The sequence below is a fragment of the Gaeumannomyces tritici genome (assembly GCF_000145635.1).
Source record: "Gaeumannomyces tritici R3-111a-1 unplaced genomic scaffold supercont2.6, whole genome shotgun sequence".
NCBI lineage: Eukaryota > Fungi > Ascomycota > Sordariomycetes > Magnaporthales > Magnaporthaceae > Gaeumannomyces > Gaeumannomyces tritici.
Window position 1 is genome coordinate 2,704,817 of NW_008804550.1, and position 19,860 is coordinate 2,724,676.

Consider the following 19,860-nt stretch of genomic DNA (forward strand, 5'->3'; position numbering starts at 1 on the left):
GGGTGCGGCGGCGGCCAGTCCAAGTTCCCTACGCTCCCTACGCTCCCTACGCTCCCTACGCTACCCACGCTCCCCACGCTCCGGCAGGCGGCCGTCGATCTTGAAGTGAGCCTGGGCCAGGCCCGGCTTCTTTGTTTCTGGGGAGTCCCGCTAAACGCGTCGGGGCTTGGCATGGCCAGTGCGACCAAAAGAAAGTCGGCGCCGGCAGACTCGAGTAGGCTCATTAACCAGAGAGAATCGACAGGAGCGTTCCTAGCGCATCCCCCTAGCTAGCGGCGCAGATTGCACCGGCTCCCATGGCCGCAACTAGCGGCTTGGGTCGGGGAAAAGAAGCAAAGTCGAAGCGACGGTGTCGGAGGCACCGTGGAGTCAAGAAGACTTGGGCCTAGCGGCGGATGTGCACCAGCCGATGTCACGCAGACGCGTTGAAGAAAATTGAGGTATTGTAAGTACAGCAGGTATGTGTTTAGGATTGGGTCCTCTCAGGCTTCTCTCGGCGCAGGTCAGTGAGGCGCATCATCAGCACTAGAGAAAGATCGATCGGGCTGGGGTGGAGTGTCGAGATGGAGAAGTTCCAATGTCTGTGAGCCTGTCCGAGTGTTGAGAAGCCAAATTCAAAAAGAAAGTGATTGCATGGTTTCACTTCCCAACAAGGGAAAGACCAAAGAAGCACCTTCTGCCGCCGGCGAGAGCCTGGAGCCTGTGTGGGATGACGTCTGGCCCACCCATGCCCCGCACAGCAAAACACAGCGCGCATAGTGGGCCACAGAGACACCAATGGAGGGGTCGTCGATTGATTTATGCTTGATGCACTCACATGTAGATTCACATTCTGGCCTGCGCTTCCCTCGGCTTGTCACCCTGCATATCGGCTGTAGCTCAAGCAAGGATTTGTCATTACCCACTGCGTGGTACCTACCTAGCTAGCTCAGTCTAAGGCTGAACGCCTATGTAGTGCTCATCACACAGGCGAGGCCCCAAACTTCACAGCTAGACGTCAGCGGCTCACCCAAGAGTAGAATAGGGTGGAATAAGCGAGTGAGTAAAAAAAAAGAAGAAAAAAAGAGAGAACTTGAAAGCCACAGGACCTGGAAAGACCGAAGCGAGGAACTTTAGCCAGCCACTCACCTACCTAGCTGGTACCTCTCAGGCACTTGGGTACTTTTCTAAGCGGGCGCCAGGCCTGGGTATTAGCCCCAAGAAGGGAGGGGACGAAGGGAGATGGTAGAAGCGAGACAAGACGACAAGGGCAAAACAATGCCGCCACCGGCGCGGGTGGAGCTGGAACGGCTTCCCGCCTTCAAGCCCGACTTATACCACCGCGCCTGGTCGTCGACGCCGCACCCGACCCTGCCGCTGCTGGCCACGGCACACGACAAGTCCGTCACCGTCTTCTCCCTCTCGGACCTGTCGGCCCACAGCAGCCTCACGGGCGGCCACACCCGCTCCGTGCGGTCCGCCGTCTGGAGGCCCGGCATGGCCCCCGGCAAGCTCTGCCTCGTGACCGGCAGCTTCGACTCTACCGCCGGCCTGTGGCGCTGGGAGAAGGAGGCGGGGGGCCCGACCGAGGTCCACGCCAGCGGGCAGCGTCGGGGCGACGGCGACGACGACGACGACGACGAGTGGGAGTTCACGCTGGTGCTCGAGGGCCACGAGAACGAGGTCAAGAGCGTGGCCTTTGCGCCGTCGGGCCACCTGCTGGCCACGTGCAGCCGCGACAAGTCCATCTGGATCTGGGAGGACGTGGGCGCGTCCGAGGGCGACGACGAGTGGGAGACGGTCTCGGTGCTGACCGAGCACGACGGCGACGTCAAGTGCGTGGCCTGGTGCCCCGACGTCCCCGGCCGCGCCGCCCTCGCCGGCCGCCGCCGCCACCACGGGCCCGACGCCCTCGCCTCGGCCAGCTACGACGATACGGTCCGCGTCTGGCGCGAGGACCCCGATGCCGAGTGGGCCTGCGCCGCCGTCCTCGACGGCCACGTCTCTACCGTCTGGGGCGTCCAGTGGGAGCCCAACCCGTCGGGCGCACGCGAGGGCCGCTACCCGCGCCTGCTGACCTGGTCCGCCGACGCCACCGTGCGCGTGTGGACGCTCGTCGAGGACGACCAGGATGAAGAGAATGGTGGCGCCGGCGGGGATTCCACGCCCTCCGCCTTCGCCTCCGGTCTCGGCAACATCCCCAACACGATGCGCCAGGCGCCCAAGGAGGAGTGGCGCTGCACCGCCGTGCTGCCAAAGGTGCACACGCGCGACATCTACTCGGCCGCTTGGAGCCGGTCCGGCCTCGTCGCCAGCACCGGCAGCGACGGCATCGTCGCCGTCTACGACGAGTGCGACGACGACGACGACGGCGAGTCGCCCGAGTCCGTGGATGGCGCCACTACCGCTGCCGCTGCCGCGGTCCCCGACCCCTCCTCGCTCTCCCTGCCCGACGGCGTCGTCCCCGCAGCAACAAAACAGCTGACGCCGCAGCAGGCGTCGGGCCAGGGGTGGCGCGTCCTGGGAACCGTCGCCGACGGCCACGGGCCTTACGAGATCAACCACGTCACCTGGTGCCCCTGGTTCGACCCTGGGGCCAAGAGGCGGGGCGTCGAGGAGATGCTAGTGACGACTGGGGACAACGGCGTCGTCCAGCCCTGGCAGCTGAACGGGCTCGATGCTGCAGAAATAGCTCGGAGTGGAGGGTCGGCATAATAGCAGATACTGGGCCAAAGGGCGTTGCATGTTTGGGTACCTAAAACAGACGGGCAGCCGATGGCCGATGAATACTCTATTCATAGGAATACAAGCAAGAATAAACAACAACTACATATTCTATTATACGCATCTGGTGACCGCCTTGACCGATGGTTCCGCCAAGCTACCCTGGGATGTGCGGTGCAACCGACCCAATTCCCCGCCAAAGGCCCCAGGCAATGCCTAGTCATCACTCGTGTTTGATATTTTGTTTCGGCTATTAGGGTACAAAGGCGAGTCACTTGCCTGCCTGCCAATCCAGCCAAGCAAGCAACACAGAAAAAGACGCAGCGCCCCTATATCACTCAAGAAAATATCTAAGATGGCACCATGACACCTTGGCAAACAACACGCTCAGCCATCTCCGCCACCGTGGCAAACTGGTACGCCCAGCGGCGTCACCTGCCACTTTTTCCTCATCTCTCTTACTCCCCCTTTAGCTTGTCTTGCCTCACGCTGAAGGCCATCTCAAGCAGCTCCTGCTCCTCCTTGGTGTGCGACGACTTCATGCCCGTTGCGACCGAGGCGCTCGGGTTGCGGCCAGCATACATGACGTGCTTGCGGTCGTGGTGCTGAGTCTGGTTCAGCAGGGTCTCGATACGCGGCTGCGTGTAGCTCCAGGCGCCGGCGTTCAGGGGCTCCTCCTGGGCCCAGACGATGGTCTTGGCATTGGGGTACCGGTCAAGGTTGTCGCGCAGCAGCTTCCACGGGAAAGGGTGCAGCTGCTCGATACGCGTAATGGCGACGTTATCGAGCTGGTTGTCGGCGCGGTACTTGTGCAGCGCTGCGTAAACCTGGCCCGAGCAGAGGATCACGCGCTCGATCTCGTCGTGGGGCTTGATGGCTCCAGCCTCATGCGCAGGGTCGGGGATGATCCAGTGGAACTGCGAGTCGCCCGTGAACTCCTCAATGTCGGAGCGCGCCAGCGGGTGCCTCAGCAGCGACTTGGAGAAGAAGATGATGAGAGCTGTGTGTTTTTTTTGTCGTTTGTTAGTATGGATTGGCTCTCCATGCAATCACAAACGAGGTCCATGATTGGGGGTGCAATATTCTTACGTTTCCTGAACTGCCTGTTCATCTGGCGGCGCAGAATGTGGAACAGGTTGGCCGGAGTGGTCATGTAGGCGATTTGCATGTTGCTGTCCTGGTGCTGGCGCTGCAGCTTCTCCTCGGCAGGGAACACGCGCGGGTCCTCGTTGCAAAGCTGCAGATACCTCTCGAGGCGGCCCGAGGAGTGCTCAGGGCCCTGACCATCGTAACCATGGGGCAGGGACATGACCAGTCCTGTGCGCTGCATCCACTTCACCTCACCCGACGCGACGAACTGATCGATGATGCACTGTGCGTTGTTGGCAAAGTCGCCAAACTGAGCCTCCCACATGACCAGCGCATTGGGCGACGTCAGCGAGTAGCCGTACTCGAACCCGAGGACGCCAAACTCGCTGAGCGACGAGTTTGAAACCACAAACTTGCCCTGGTCCTTGCTGATCTTTTGAAGGGGCGTGTAGGTCTCCTCGCTCTCCTGGTCGTGGAACACGGCATGGCGCTGCGAGAAGGTGCCGCGCTCAACGTCCTGACCCGACACGCGCACGTGGTGGCCCTCGGTCACCAGAGATCCAAAGGCCAGCGCTTCAGCCGTCGACCAGTCGATGTTCTTGCCCTCATGCACCGACTTGGTGCGGGCCGTCAGAATGCGCTTCAGGTTTCGGTGCAGGTTGAAGCCCTCGGGCGCAGTGCCAATGACCTCGCCGATGTGCTCGAGCGTCTGCTTGTCGACGCCCGTCGGGCTATGCGGGAGGACCTCGCTGGCAAGCTCCTTGGGCGACTTGAAGCCGTTCCAGGCAGACGTGGTCCATTCCTTGGACGTGGGTTGGTAGTCCTTGGACTTGGAGAAGCTGTCCTCGAGCATGCCCCAGACCCATTGCTTGTGCTCCTCAATGTCCCCCTTGGTGAAAGTGCCGTCCTTGAGCAGCTGGTTGACGTAGATGTCGATCTGCGGCTCGTGCGACTGGATGCGCTTGTACATGAGCGGCTGCGTGAAGGACGGCTGGTCGGTCTCGTTGTGCCCGTGCTTGCGGTAGCAGATCAGATCGATAATGACGTCCTGCTGGAATTCAGCGCGCCAGTCGGCCGCGAGTTGGCACACGTAGTTGACCGCCTCGACGTCGTCGGCGTTGACATGGAACACGGGGGCGTCGATGGCCTTGGCAATGTCGGTGCAGTAGGCTGTCGAGCGAGAGAAGCGGGGGTCGGTGGTGAAGCCGATCTGGTTGTTGACAACGAGGTGAACGGTGCCACCCGTGGAGTAGCCAGGCAGCGAGTGGAAGCCCAGGCACTCATACACGACACCCTGGCCGGCGATGGCCGCGTCACCATGGAGGAGGACACCCATGGCGGTGCGGTGAGTGGTCTCGTCATTGTTGTAGTGCTGGATGGCACGCGTCTTTCCGAGCACGACAGGATCCTCGGCCTCGAGATGCGAGGGGTTGGCCACAAGGGATAGTTGCACGCGCTTGCCCGAGGGGGTGGGGCGCTCAAAGTTCATACCCAGATGGTACTTGACGTCTCCCGAACCCTCATCCTCGGCGCCCGCGGTGCCGGCAAACTCGCTGAAGATAGACTCGTTGGGCTTGCGGACAACGTTGCTGAGCACGTTGAGACGACCGCGGTGGGGCATGCCAATGACGATATCCTTCACCCCGTAGTCGACGCTGCGGTCGATCAGAGCCTTCATGCCAGGAACAAGGGTTTCGCATCCCTCCAGACCGAAACGCTTATCGTTGGGGTACTTTGTGGCCAGGAAGGCCTCGAAACTTGAACTCCAGATAAGGCGGTCGAGGATGCGGCGCTTCTCGTCTATCGAGTATTTGAAGGGTTGCGGGGTCTCGATGCGCTCGCGGAGCCAGTCGCACTTTTCGCGATCGGGAATGTGAATGAACTCGACGCCGTAGGAGCCGCAGTAGATCTTTTCGCATGCGGCCACAATCTCGCGGAGCGTCATCTTCTCACGGCCGTCCTTCTTGAAGCGGGGCAGGATACCGGGGCCGAGAGTGTACTCGGTGTCGAGGTCCTTCTCGGTAAACTGGTAGTGTTCAAGTGCGAGCTCCTTCGGCTTGATGTTTCCAAAGCCCTTGGAGTCATTGCGAATGCCAAGGGGGTCGATGTTGGCCTTGTGGTGGCCACGGGCCTGGTATGCGCGAACGAGCAGCTGCACCTTGAGGTGGTTGGCTACGTCAGAGCCTTGGTCGAAGCCCATGCCCGGGTTTCCGGCAAATCCAGGGACACCACCGGTAGCGCCGGGGACCAACGATGGCGGAGGGGTGAAGGCTTGTGAGATGGGCATATCGCCCGACTCCATGTTCTTGAAGTAGACCTGCCACGAGACGTGAACGCTCTGGGGGTCGCGCTTCCACTCCATGTACATCTCATCGATGTAGTTTGCCGTGTTGCCCGATAGGAAGTTGTCGTTGGCATCGGGAGGGCTCGAGAGGGCGCTCGCGAAGCGCCTCGAGGAGGCGACGGCTAGTGGGCGACGGCCCGGCGAGAGCGCGCCGGCGGGCGCAGTCGAAGGTCGGGCGAGGCCGGCGGAGAGGCATCTTGAGGGAATCGCGGCCGAGGGAGAGGAGGCACATCGCGCCGCGCGGCTGCCCGCCTTAAACAGAGAACTACGGAGCATCGTTCTGGTCGGACGTGTGAGTAGGGGTGCAGAGAGCTACCCGGCGGCAAAGCAGAAGATGGTATATGATATTTACCTTGGACGAGGGAGGAAAATAAGGTTGACAAAAAATCACTTGCGCAAACAAGCAAGCAGACGACGCAGTCGTCCACTAGGGCGACAGGGTTTGTCGCGTGGCACTTCCAGAGGGGAAAAGAAAAAAATATATCGCCGCCCACGGTTCAGCAGGGACGAGCTAAAGAGTTGGCGGAGTAAGTCTCTAAGTTCGATGTGCGTGTTGGAGGAGGCCCCAACGCAATGCGGGAATTAAAAGGAGAACAGGAGACGGAGAGGGACAGCGAGCAAAAGCAAAAAAAAAAAAGAAAAGAGGAGAAGAAGGCAGGAGGGCAGAATTACGGATGGCGATGGCTGCAAAAGCCGCATGGACTGGAGACATGGAAAACGTTGACGGGGTTCGAGAAAGCCGGGTCCAGTTTGGCATTGGCAGCCACTGCAGCGCCCGAATCTTGCCGTGGCCTGGCCCATGGGAACCTCAAACCGGCTCCTGACTGGTGCAGCCTGCCAGCCGCACGGCCGGGTGGGGCACAGTGTGGCTGCTGACACATTTTACTGTCGGGACTTGGGATGTCGGTCCTGTCACTGTCGTTGTCTGAAGCTGCCTGCCTCGCTCCATCTCGGCGAGGGCGGCGTGTCTGGCCAATTGGGGGGTTTTTATTGGCGCTGTAATGGTTCGGCACTCCATTGTGCTCCCTCAGTACCTCTATGCAAAGTTGTAAGTACCCACGAGTGACCTCCCTAAGGGCGCTGTCTGCAGCGGAAGCACTGCTTGTTAGGCTTGTCGGGAGAGGTTCGGTTACTCCGAATATGCTTGCAATTGTGTGCCGTTCGCGTGATGTAACCGTGCATGCGCACTGTGGCTAGTAACCGGCAATGATTTTTGGTCCCATCTTTTGGTTCCACACAAGCTCCCAGCGAGGAATGCTGGGGCGACTCCAGGCAGGCTCCAGGCAGGCGGCCATCAAGGTGACACTGCCCCAAACAACTCAATGTTCAGATTTGCCTTAGACTTCCACCCACCTGCATCTATTCAATGAGAAGAAGCCATTCAGGATAAGTCGATCAAGCCTTGGATTGCCACTCGATAAACACTGCCTCTATCTCTATCGAAAATTGTTACTTGAAAATCGGGCAGAGGGCGTTTGTCAGCAGCCGACAACAACCATCTGTCTCTCCCATCTGAGGTTGTTGCGCGGGCACGCGACATATGTCGAGTTCCAACCTACTCGCACATTGTATTGATGATCTCCAGCTGAGCGCCCACCATCGGGAAACAAGCCTTGAACAGACCAGGGTGCCGGGGCGTGTTTTGGGCCCTTGCAAGCGGCAAGTGAGGGCGGCCAACCCCAAGGGCCCGGCGTGATGGCAACGCCACGAGGCAGAGCCGTGTACAAAAAGAAGGAGGGCATCATCAGAGTCTCGGATGATAGAGCCGCAGTGATCTGGACCCCAACGCCGGGGTCTGGACCTCCATCCGTTTCTCTGCCCATTGAGACCATTACAAGTAAGCCAAACATTATCTCACCTATGGGCGGCCGCAGGCCATCCTGGTAAGGCATGGCATGGCATGGGGTGTCGTGCCATTCTGGGAAACACATGTGGCTTACGTGACAACCAAAACAACCCGGGGAACACCAGATCTTCAGCAGACTCCAGACCATGTGGCAAAGGTCATGCTCAAGATTTTTGCCAAGCCTCCCGGCGAGGCGGGGGAGCCGGTCACTTACCTGTTCAACTTCACCTCTCCCGACGATGCTAGATCCGAGGCTAATGCCATCAAGGACCTACTCTCCAAGCTGCTGGCAGAGGCCCGTACTGCCGATGCTGGTGTCGCCCCTAAGGGCTCGGCGGCTCCCTCGCCAGCTCCAGCTGCAGCTGCAGCCAACGGGGGTGGGTTGAGTAGCTCTGCCGCCATGTCATTTGCCGGCACCGTGAACACCGGGAAACCACGCCCTCTCGACGACGCGCAGTTGAGGCTCGACATTGTCCTGCAGCAATCGCTCATGAAAAAGGACAGGGGACTTCACCAGATGTACATGGAGGCGCGAGCTACCAAACCCGAGTCCATCTCAGACGCCACATTCAACACCCAGTTCTGGTCCTCTCGCACAAGCCTTCTACGTGCGCACGCCATCGAGACCAACCAGAAGCGGGGCCAGTACAACGTGCTGGCATCCATCAAGATGACTCCCGAAAGTGAAGGATCAGCCAAGTACAAGTTGAACTTCACGCCAGAACAGATTCTCATGGTGCTGACGCAGTACCCGCTGCTGCGCCGTCTCTACAACGAAAAGGTGCCCAAGGAACTCTCCGAGGTCAAGTTCTGGTCCAAGTTCTTTGTCAGCAATCTTGCTCGGGAGCTCAGGGGCGAGAAGCTAGACCCGAATCACCACGATAACGTTTTCGACAAGTACACGGCCAGTGACAACGACAAGGCCATTTTCAGCCAGTTTGAGTCACAGCAGCTGCCTCATATCATCGACATTTCCGGAAACGACGTGAACCAGGGGGGCATTAAGGGTGGCAATCTGTCGGCTCACGACCCGAACCGGCCAGATCGTGAACGTGGTGGCCCCGCCAAGGTCCTGAACAGCCTGAGCGAGATGATGCTGGCGCATGTCAGCCCGGTGGATGGAGACCGGTCCAAGGCCGAAGCTTTGAGTATGCCCGAGAAGGGGTACCGAGAGCTTGCGCTGCGGGATCTTCATGAGACTGCGGCTTCGGACCGGATTGTGCTCAACGTCAGGGACCAGGCGCACTTTTTTGATCAGACGTCGGGCCCCTCGAGGGATACGCGAGAGTACGCGGCGCAGATACCGACGGTGGTGCTTGGTGATCTTGGTGCGGACTTGTCGGAGTTGGGACAGGGCGGCGAGTCGGGCCCCAGCAGGGGCATCGATCTCCACGCTGCCATTGGGGTCAACGACGAAAGCGACAGCGACGACGGCGAGGGACGGAGGCGGAAGGCGCCGCGCGTGGGGTCGCGTGAGGCGCGCTCGGCAGCACAGGCGCAGATCTGGCGCGCGCTAGCCAGGAGTAGGGGAGACACTCAGGGGCAGGTCGAGGACGAGGCCTCACCCATGGGCCTTCCCGTGGAGCTGGCGCAAAAGACATTCATCACCAACGCGACGACAACCGAGTTTCTCAAGCAGTTTTGGGGCGCATTCCTATCAGGTGACCCCGATCGGGCACAGGAGCTGGCGTACCATGTCGAGGCGCTGAGGAATTCGGTATCGCGGATCGAGGCCGTGGCGGAGGAGGCCGAGGAGATGCGCCAGAGCATCATCGCAGCGAGGAAGCAAGAGATCATGGGGCATTACCGAAGGACCAGGGAAAAGACCCGGTTCAGCGACAATGAAATCAAAGGGGGCAAGAATGCAGTCATGACACTGCTGAGACCGACTCTCGACTCGCTCAAAGCCGCCCAGGACCGCTATCAGGAGGCATTGGCGGCCGAGGGCCTCAAGGCGTCGACAGAGTGAGGATTTGGATAGAGGTACAAGCAGGTTGCAATATGGTGGATGATAGACCTTCGATGATAGACCTTCGATTCCGAATAGAATGTGTTTCCGTTCTTTGTGGTATGGTTGGATCCTGGGAGTCGTAGATGTCTACTCAGCTAGGAGACACCCACCTCGCTGGATTCACATCTCCCTACCTAGCCACTGGCTACTATTTATACACAACGTACCCGCGTCCCAGACCATCTGTATCTTGGAGGCGTGCCTCTGAAGCCATCGAGACTAGTTGAGCCCCATATAAATGTGGGGATCGCCAGGCGCCATTGGTTGATGGCGTCATCCAGCAACCCACGTCGGAAAAACCGCGAAAGGCAATTCCTCTCGGCGGCTGCATGCGCCTGCCAGTCACTGACGCATCCGCCGACGTCGCTGCATGCATCCTACTGGCGCCGACGAAGCACCAAAAGCCAGGACGCCGTGCTTTCACCACCCTTCCGTCCACTGCCCCTGCCCCTTGTCGACTCTCGCGTCGGGGTTCTTCCCCCTCCTGCCGGCAGCAGCACCCCGAAAGGGCCCCAGCCTGTGCTGGCTGCTTCGTTTGCCAGGGATGCTTCTTGCCCGACGCCGCGTCGCAGCGAGCCCCGCCAGTGAGTACATGCTTCGCTGTGTAGCTGGGCCACACGTGAACAGACGAACGGACGAGCTGGCCGACTGACATGAACCCCAACTATGAACCCCAACTGCACCTTCCAGGATGTCGCCCCTTGCTTCCTCGGCTGAGCCGTCCCTGGTCATGCCAACGCCTCTACAGCTCCTCAGGGGCTGCCCCGTCCCCCCAGCCAAGCCATGAGCCGCACGACACCCGCCCTGCCGTCCCGGGGTCCGCACAATCCCTGCCCGACTCTAGCAGCTCGCCCTCGAGCACGGGAACCACCGCCAGCACCGTTACCTCGACTCGCTCCCGCTCGGCCCGATCCGCCCGCACCACAGGCTCTGGGTACCCTCCGGTGGGCATACCCCAATGGTTCCTGGAGCGGGATGTCACTCTGTTGCACGAAGGCCGCCACTACCGCAAAAAAGGACACTTCCACCTGTACACGGACGAGGATAGCGCAAGGCTATGTTGTCTGGACGGTCTCATAAATGGGCTAGGCAGTGGTGGGTGGTCCCAGGACGATATGGCCAGCGCGATGAAAGCCCTTGAGTTCGCCGCCAAGGGCATACGGACGGATGATATGCATGACGTCACCTCAACCGTGGACCAATTCCATGATCACGTCGTTATGAGCGCTGCCGATGCTGTCTCTGCCGTTGCTTACTACACTCGTGACGGTGCTCTCCAGCCGCGGGAGAGCTACGTCCCGCCGCCTTTGCCGTTTATGAGGCCCTATCCTCTGACAAGCGAGCGTTTGCGTTTCGCCGAGCAGAAAGCTCGCGCGTCCTCTCGTAGCTTGCTGTCTGACTCTGTGCTGTTCCTGGCCGGCGAGGCCAACATGGTCAAAGCCTTCAACACGGAGTGTGTGAGTTTCGCCAACGGCATAAATGGCCAGCTGCTTTCTGCCATGACCCCCAAGTCTAGGTCAAGGCCAAGGTCAAGACATCAACCCGGGACCGCGGAAGGGCGGGCAGGGCGGCCTATCCCTGTGCTCGCCGTAATGAACCATGCGGCCCAGGCTATCCCCAGGGCTCTGGTGGAGAGGGCGGCAATTGTGTCCAACGCCGATGTGATCCACCTGGATACGCACACGCTGGCTCACATTGCCGGTCGCGTGCTGGGACAAGACCTCTATGCATACAGGGGCCCCTTCTCCACGATGGGATATCGTGTTGACGAGCTCAGCGGCCGACTTGCCCCAAGATTCACACGCCAGTCTGAGACGATCCCGAACGCAGACGGCCCGGAATCGGGATCTGATGTCGAAGCTGGCGGTGGCGTCTTCTCGGTCAGCTCGAACCAGCTGCGAACCATGCTCCTGGGGCCCGAGCCCGCGTCGTCCCCCGCCAGGGTCGCCGACTGGGACGATCTGAAGCTGGGCAACGCGCTGGAGCAGATACTGAACGCGGCGGACCTGAAGCGGGCTGCGCTGCCCGAGTCGGAGTGCCCGGAACCCAAAGATGGCGAGCCGCGTCGGCTCATCGTCCACGTACAGGATATTGTCGAGCTTGCGGAGCTCGGGGAGGGCAGCCTGATTCTCTCCAAGCTGCGCGCCGCCATGGACAAGTTGGCCGATGGTGGAAAGCCTATCGTCCTGGTCGGTTCTACCGCACACGTGGCTGACACGACGTGGCACAGGCAGCTCTCGAACCTGGCCAGCCACGCCAACTGCCATATCCATCCCTTTGACTGCCCCCCCTATAACCACAGCGATGCGTTCAAAAACCTCGATAAGCATGAAGTTGCACACAGAAATCTGACCAATCTCATGTGCATGCTAGAGGCCATGCTGGGCCACGAAGTAACCATACACTTGGGGACCGCAACCTCGTACGTTATGGGCTTTTTCTTGGAGCGGAACCGTTTTGAGTAAGTTTTATCAGGCCCTGCTTGTTGATCCTCTACACTATCATTTCTGACTCGGGCATCTTCCTATATTCCATCAGCTTGCAATGGACCCATGATATTGCCTCTAGAATGTTGGTCGAGCTACCAAAGCCCCTTCCCACCTCTGGCCCTGTCAAGTTGAGCGTCTTTGATGGGCTACTGCGCGTGCTGCAGTGGTCAAAACACGAACACGTTATGTGGAAGGGAAAACCTGGCTATATAAAGGCAGCTCCTTACCCATGGCCCTCAGTGCTGGCCAACAAGGCGAGCTCATCCACCGGTGGCGGTTCCCACACAACGTCGCCGGAGGGTGACGGCGTGCAGGGGGCCTCATCCAAGAACGGCAATACCGCCGGGGACAGGGGCAGCGGTAGCGGCATGAAACCCAAAAACAAAAATACCAAATACGACGAGAACGAGCAGCAGCTTCTGCCGTGCATCGTCAAGCCGGAAACGATCAAAACCACGTGGGACAGCGTGGTGTGCTCGCCGGAAACCAAGGACTCGCTGCAGTCCCTGACGTCGCTGGTGCTGACGCGGCCGTCGGAGTTCTCGTACGGCGTCCTGGCCACGGAGCGCATCGCGGGGTGCCTGCTGTACGGGCCGCCCGGCACGGGCAAGACGCTGATGGCCAGGGCCATCGCCAAGGAGAGCGGGGCCACGATGCTCGAGGTCAGCGCGGCCGCCGTCAACGACCGGTGGGTGGGCGCCAGCGAGCGCAACGTGCGCGCCATCTTCTCGCTGGCGCGCAAGCTCGCGCCCGTCGTCGTGTTCCTCGACGAGGCCGACTCGCTCCTGGGCTCGCGCGAGAGCCGCAACCGCGGCGGGCACCGCGAGGTGGTGAACCAGTTCCTGCGCGAGTGGGACGGCCTGGCCGAGACGGACGCCTTCATCATGGTGGCGACGAACCGGCCCTACGACCTGGACGAGGCGGTGCTGCGCCGCCTGCCGCGCAAGATCCTCGTCGACCTGCCCCTGGCGCCGCACCGGCTCGAGATACTGCGGGTGCTGCTGCGCGACGAACGCCTCGACCCGCAGTCGGTCGACCTCGCCCGCCTCGCCGCCGACACGGAGCTGTACTCGGGCTCGGACCTCAAGCACTTGTGCGTCGCCGCCGCCTTCCACGCCGTGCGCGACGGCGTCAGGGCCCGCGACGCCAGCCCGGACCCAGCCGCCCACGTCTTCCCGGACCGCCGCCTCCTGACGGGCGACCACTTCGCCCGCGCCATGCACGAGGTCAGCGCCAGCGTCAGCCCCGACGCCGGCTCCCTCAAGGCCATCCGCAAGTTCGACGAGCGCTACGGCGACGGCCAGGCCAAGCGCAGGCGCCAGGCCGCCGCCGTGGGCTTCGCCGTCGCCCCCGTCGCGAATCGCTCCGAGACGGCGCGCGTGCGCCGCGAGCTCAACGCCTGAGCGGGCTTTGGCTGTGCACGTCGAGTACTGTTGTTGCCGCTGTACACTCTGACTAGTGCGGTCGTTTGGCTCTGGTATTGCTTTCTTTCTAATTCTAATCGTGACGACTTTGGCAGTCCTCAGCCTCTCTCTCTCTTGGCCGTCTCTGGGTTGGACATGCCTCTGATACGTGTTTAGAATGTTGCATATATACTAAAGGACCATCGTGTATCACATCTGCGCGCCTTCTTGGGTATGCAAGTGTATATGGCGTGCCCAAGAGCTGCCCTCTGTTCGAGAGTGGTAAATGGCGGCAAGACTTGGATAGCAAACAATGAGATATCTCGTTGCATGCCAGCCACCCGCCGGGAAAATCCCAGTCTAGGAGGCTAATTCCCCTCATTTTTGTGGCGCATTCGTATACTATGGACCGGCATGAAGGGGCCAACGGTTTCTCAGTCGGTCAAGCACGAGGTCGGCTGGCCCGCAGAGCTGGGACAAGACATTGCTCCTCTCGCTCATCTCTGAGACCCGACAACGGCCCACCAGGAGACGGACGGCCAGAACAATTAAAAAAAAAAAGCCCGTCTGCGACAGTTTGCAGGCGAGGCGCATTCTTGGGTGGCGTCCCTTTCACTGGCCCGCTCGGACTTTGTTGCGTGCCGTTGCGGCTGCCGCTGCGGTCGGATGGGCCTCAAAGATGGGCACAACCAAAGGGCGAGACATCGAGTCCTGCCCCCGTGGGTGTTATTCCCATGTGTGTGTGTGTGTGTGTGTGTGTGTGTGTGTAATGGCAAGAGGAGCGAGTGTTTTATGCGGTGTAGATATGATATCCCCCTAGAGTAATTACATACGGAAGCAGATCAATTATACCTGGCCGTGCATGATGTCTGTGGCCTGTTCCCGCACTGCCCAGCCACAAAAAGTGCTTTTCCCCCTCGAGGGGGTTGGCCCCTTATAAGGTTGGTCTGACCTGTCTGCTCCTAATCCCGGGGGGTGCCCCGGGCTCGAACCAGGAGGGTCCGCGGGACCCTGCCCCAGGCTTGGATCCCGGGCTTCCTTGACATTCTTTTTTTTTCGTTGCCTTTTCTCTTTTTTTAATCGCTTCGTTTATCACGCGTTCATGCATGTTCATTATTCGTTGAGTTATAAGGGAGGAAAAATACAGTGGTGGTTAAGTAGAGAGGCGATAAACAAGAAACTGCAGAACAACCCAGCCTTCTCTGCCGTTCTGGGTTCCGGAGCGGTGGTATCTTTCATGCTTTTGGGCCCTGTCTTTTGTCGCAACCCTTCATTGGTCTACTGGCTGTTGTACAGCCAACATTAACGACACAAACAGGGAAAACCGGTTGGAGGCAAAGTCGGTAAAACAATACCAAAAGAATTCTATCTAGTTCCCCTCGTAGTCATAGTCATTAACCAGACCATTAGCAAGAAGCTTAGATAGGTGTATCAGCAACGGGATGGCGAGACGGATCCGGACAAGGAGAAGATGGTTTGACCTCGCCAGATACAGGACTTGGTGTGGCAAGAAAAAGTGGATGGAAAGAGAATGCATCATTCACGGTCGAGGCGGGGATCTCTCATGGCCTCCATGATGCGGGACTGGAAGCGCGCCAGCTCCAGGTCCTTGCTCTTGTACATCTCGGCGAGCTCGAGGTACATGTTCCTCCAGTGGTCCGCCGGATGCTCAGTCTTGCGACTGTCCAGCAGCTCAGTGAGCTTGCGGCACTTCTCCTTCCAGTGCTCGACCGAGCCCCCGTCGGTCTGGGCCGCGGTGCCGGATCCGATGGGGACACCAGGTTGACCGGACAGGGACTCATCGCCGACACCGACACCAGCGGGCCTAGCTATGCTGCTCTTGTTGACGACGGTGTCGGTGCTGGCGGTGGCGATGCTGCTGGCCCCCTCGCTCGGAGCCTTGGCCGGCGCCGGCGGGGAGGGCTTCGCGGCCGCGGCGACATTGGCGTCGTGGCGGTTGATGAGCCCGAGGCTGCCTGGTGGTGGCAGCTTCCACTTTGCGTGATAGACGACCTCGGTCATCTTATATAGGCCCTTGCAGGAGCCCAGCTGCAACTGCCATTCGCAGGAGTATTCGGTCCGGTCTTCGAGCACCTCGATGACGGTGATCTTGAGTGACGTTGTCGTCATCAGCAGCTTACCGCCGGCGAGGGCCGACGCGTTGAGCAGGAACGTCTTTTCGTTCGGCGCCTCCTTCTGCAGGGTCTCGATGACAGTCGCCACGATGGCGGCCGCCTCGTCGGCACCCCCGGCCGGCAGCTTGTTGCCGTTCTTGTCGACCCAGTTGCCCGTCATGATCTCATGCATAAAAAACCCCTGCAACGCCTCAACATTCGTCCGGTCCGAAGAATCTAGGTAGTTCACCTTTTGCTTTGGGCCCGGCTCCTCGGGCATCTGAATAGGTGGTGGTAAGTCGGTAAGTTGTCCGTTCGGATTCGACCTGGGATTTCCATAATCAAAAGGTTCGGGAGCTCTGTCTTGCACCACAGTCTGGGGCACATCTCCGCTCGGCACCCCACCGTCTAGTCGGCGATCCGCTGACAGTGGCGGGGTTGATGCCGGGGCGCTTGCCATGGGCATCGCCAGCCCGTTGACCATGACGACTGGGGGCGGAGTCGCCAGCCGGATCTCGCCGCCGACCCTCTCGGGCACCTGCAACGACAGACCCTTCGGTTTTGACGGCCGCTCTCCTTGGAATGACTGAGGCTGTTGCTCTTGCAATGATAGCGCCGCGTTCAACGAAGGCAGAGCGGGTGGCGTCGGGTAACGCTGCTGCCGCTGTTGCTGGCTGTGGGGGTTATATTGGTGTTGTTGTTGGAGTTGGGGCTGAGCCTGGGCCTGGGGCTGGGCCTGGATCTCGTGTTGGAGTTGGGGGTGTTGTCTAAGCTGTTGTTGAGGCTGCTGCTGGAGTGTTGTCATGACATCCGCGACAGCCATGGTGGAGTTGCCGCCGGAACTACTGCTGGCAGCCCAGCTTGGTGCTGTGGTTGGTGTCACGGGCATGACGGCTGTGTCGGGGGGACTTGGGCGGAAGGCAGACATTGTCGACCCGTCAGCAGGGTAGGCCGAAAATGGACCTTCGTTAGAGGCGCGGTTTATCGGTGGCCGGCCGCGAGTCTTGCCGCTGCTGGCCTGGCCACTTCTCCATGCTGAGGAGACCACCTTGGGGCCGTGGCGTTTGTGGCCCCTGCTTGATTTATTTGGCGTCATGGCCGACCTCGGCTCGTCCGCCCAGAAGTCAGCTCTTGTGGACGGTGTGATTGCGGACTGTGGGTGTGCCGTAAACGGCGTCTGAGACGCGTCGGGAGCCCATGGGTGACTTGTCGACGGGGCGCCGAGGCCCTGGTGCGCCGAGTTTCTGCCTTCGGAGCCGGCGGCCCAGGGTTCCAACAGATCGGTCCGACCGCCAGCGGCGCACTCGGGCGCCGGAGGCGAGTCGAGCCTCGCCACCTTGGATGAGGACGGCCTAGCCGCCTCGTCATCCTCCCTCGTCCGACGCCCTCTCCGGGGCCGGATGTGGGGGAGCAGGGCGCGCAAGGCCATATCGTCCTCGGGCGCAACGCCATCCCTGACGATCTCCTCGATCGGAATGTGCTCGTGGGGGATTTGGGTCCAGTAGGGGTGGGGGTTGTTGTAAAGGTAGTCAAAAAAGGCATCGATATGCATCGACTTCATCCAGCGCTTCAGGCGGACGGCATACTGCTGGATCTTCTGTGTGCTCTGGTTCTTTTCGTGGTTGGGCGGCTCGACGCCGAGGCGGAGGGCCAGGTCTCCCCAGGTCTTGATCTCCTCCTTTTGTGTGAGCTGGCCAATGAGCTGGTAGAGATGAAAGGTGCTAAAGGTCTTGCCCTCGCTCTTGGGTGGGACACGGAAGGCATCCTTCAGGCCAGTGGTGTCGGTATCGTGAGGCACGGCGGGATTGCAGCATAGTATGAATTGCACGTAGGCGTCCTCGATGGTGTCCTCACGGACATTCCTGGGTGGCAGCACCGACCTCGCATAAGAGGGGGCGTGGGCGTAGGCGTGGGCGTGGGCATGGGTATGAGCTTGTGCCTGCACCTGCACCGGCTGTGGCGCGGCAGCCGGGGCCGACGAGGGCGGAGCGAGGGCGGAGGACAACTGCATGGTCATGATAGGGGCCACGAAGGGGTGGCTAAGCGCACGGAAGCGCACGACATGGAAGGCTGGCGGGTGACTGACTAGGTCGCTGGTACGGCCGTACAGCGCGGGAGCTAGGGAGGCGGCACCACGGATGGGCTCCACCACGAGACCAAGAGAGCGGCGCTCGCCTCGGCGGCCCCGTAGCCTTTATCGGTCCGTAGTGCAGAGGGTCGGCCCCAAGGGCATTCCACTCGTGCGTAGCTGATGGGGTGCCGTGTGGGGGGCGCAAGCCATCCCGAAGGCTCAGGGCTAGGACCGTGGCGGAGGAATGGCAAAGAGGGACACGATGGTCTGGGCCTTGGGGGAGTGCCAGCTGGCCGGCGACAGGAATGAAGCCCAAGCAAGGAGCAAGGGCCTGTGCTGGCGGTGTCTCGAGTGGTTTTGGGACTATTTTTGTGGATGGGATTTGGTATGTCGCTTTGTATGCGGCATGTGTGTCTGTGGGCACGTATGTGATGTAGGAGGTAGGCAGGTGCGTGGGTAGGTATGTGAGCGTGTGTTGGCGTTTGGACGTGCTTGTTTTGCGGGGATGACGGGCAGGAGGGACTAGGCAAGGGGGGAGAGAACCCGGATGCTGGGCGCGGGCGGGAAAAGGGCAGGCTTCAAATGATGAGGGCCCGAAGAGGCCTGGTATGGATGGTCTGTATCACCATGAGGCGCGCCAAAGACGCAGAGCCAACAGTCAAGCGCCTCTCTCCCTCCAAGCGTCCAGAAGTCGGTCAGACCGGTATCACCAGGCTAGATACCACCCAGCACAGGCTGGCGTTGACAGCTCCCAAGCCGGGGGTACTTTTGCGGACCCAGCTTATGCGGACCCAGCCTTATCCATCAAACAAACAAAGCCCTGCTGTGTATACTCGGTAAACAGGCCGGTGGATTGGAGGGAGGTCCCAGGTCCCAGCGGGCGCTACTACTTCTTATTCAGTAGGTAGTCGGCGGGCCCCAGGGACTGGCACGGCGGCAGGGACCGTTCCAAACTGTGGCGGCTGACGAGATTGGACCCTCTTTGATGTCACAGCGTCACGAAAAAGAAGCCAGAAGCGACGGCGGGTGGAGATGGGGCCGGCAGCCCTGGCCGAGGAACCCAGTCGACCAAGGCGGGAAGCCAGCCAGTCGGGTGCTGTCGAGGGCGAGGCGCGAGGTTGAACGTAAGCAGCGTCGACAAGGGCGGGCCGCAGAACGCAGAGTGGGAAATGAACGGGCCTGGCAGAGAGAGTATGAGTGAGTGTGCGCTGTGCTGTGCTCTTTGTCGAATCTGGCCGCGGCAGATTGAAAACAAAAAGAGACCAGAAGGCAGCACGACATCCAAGACTCCAAGACACCAACGCTGTCCGCCTCCTCAACACGCACACGTACTTACCACACTACTACCCTACCTGGGAACGGTTACATCAACTCCTCCATGGCCTCTGCATGGCTGCATTCGCCTCCTGCGCCGGCTGGCGATCAGTAGACACTCAGGCCAATCCTCGTCCAGCACAGCGCAGGCGGCGACCGGGGGTGAGCTTGGGCTAACCAAAAATAGCGACGACGGAAAACACCAAGATCAGTTTGGTGGCAGACAGACTTTCTTTCAGCTTGATCAATTGGCTTTTCTTTTATTTGAGCGTCCACTCCATTGCAGGTCCCGTTCGGCAGGCACCGCACCGTCATTGGGGCTGGAAAGACGCGTCGGCGCGAGTCATCCTTCACATGCTCGAGAGCAGCAGTGTCTGTATGGCAGTGGGATCGCGACACCGCATCACTAAGGGCAGGTGCCTCACAGCAGTCAGTCTCTGTCCTGTCCCTGCCGTCATGTGACCTAGCCCCTGGTA

General features: G+C 60.3%; 6 protein-coding genes across 6 annotated transcripts; 4 read left to right on the forward strand and 2 right to left on the reverse strand.

Moving 5' to 3' along the window:
• The first annotated feature begins 867 nt into the window (after positions 1–867).
• GGTG_11277 (cytosolic iron-sulfur protein assembly protein 1) lies at positions 868–2,824 on the forward strand. The gene has a single exon (XM_009229162.1). It carries the CDS (start codon positions 1,222–1,224, stop codon positions 2,692–2,694), a length of 1,473 nt encoding a protein of 490 aa, XP_009227426.1. The 5' UTR covers positions 868–1,221; the 3' UTR covers positions 2,695–2,824.
• GGTG_11278 (2-oxoglutarate dehydrogenase) lies at positions 2,697–6,864 on the reverse strand. Its single transcript, XM_009229163.1, has 3 exons — positions 6,489–6,864; positions 3,793–6,416; positions 2,697–3,703 (listed from the first exon to the last, which is right to left on the reverse strand). The coding sequence occupies exons 2-3, from the start codon at positions 6,410–6,412 to the stop codon at positions 3,162–3,164; spliced, it is 3,162 nt and encodes a 1,053-aa protein (XP_009227427.1). The 5' UTR covers positions 6,413–6,416; positions 6,489–6,864; the 3' UTR covers positions 2,697–3,161.
• Positions 6,865–7,442: 578 nt separating this feature from the next.
• Positions 7,443–10,208, forward strand: GGTG_11279 (RNA polymerase II transcription factor B subunit 1). Its single transcript, XM_009229164.1, has 2 exons — positions 7,443–7,973; positions 8,108–10,208. Exons 1-2 carry the CDS (start codon positions 7,832–7,834, stop codon positions 9,949–9,951), a joined length of 1,986 nt encoding a protein of 661 aa, XP_009227428.1. The 5' UTR covers positions 7,443–7,831; the 3' UTR covers positions 9,952–10,208.
• Positions 10,209–10,292: 84 nt separating this feature from the next.
• GGTG_11280 (katanin p60 ATPase-containing subunit) lies at positions 10,293–14,742 on the forward strand. The gene is made up of 3 exons (XM_009229165.1): positions 10,293–10,577; positions 10,684–12,454; positions 12,532–14,742. Exons 1-3 carry the CDS (start codon positions 10,364–10,366, stop codon positions 13,883–13,885), a joined length of 3,339 nt encoding a protein of 1,112 aa, XP_009227429.1. The 5' UTR covers positions 10,293–10,363; the 3' UTR covers positions 13,886–14,742.
• Positions 14,743–14,819: 77 nt separating this feature from the next.
• GGTG_11281 (hypothetical protein) lies at positions 14,820–19,623 on the reverse strand. Its single transcript, XM_009229166.1, has one exon. The coding sequence runs from the start codon at positions 18,014–18,016 to the stop codon at positions 15,422–15,424; it is 2,595 nt and encodes an 864-aa protein (XP_009227430.1). The 5' UTR covers positions 18,017–19,623; the 3' UTR covers positions 14,820–15,421.
• On the forward strand, positions 18,698–19,430 carry GGTG_11282 (hypothetical protein; the record flags this gene model as incomplete). The annotated part of the gene is made up of 2 exons (XM_009229167.1): positions 18,698–18,832; positions 19,065–19,430. The coding sequence occupies 2 exons, from the start codon at positions 18,698–18,700 to the stop codon at positions 19,269–19,271; spliced, it is 342 nt and encodes a 113-aa protein (XP_009227431.1). The 3' UTR covers positions 19,272–19,430.
• Positions 19,624–19,860: the final 237 nt, after the last annotated feature.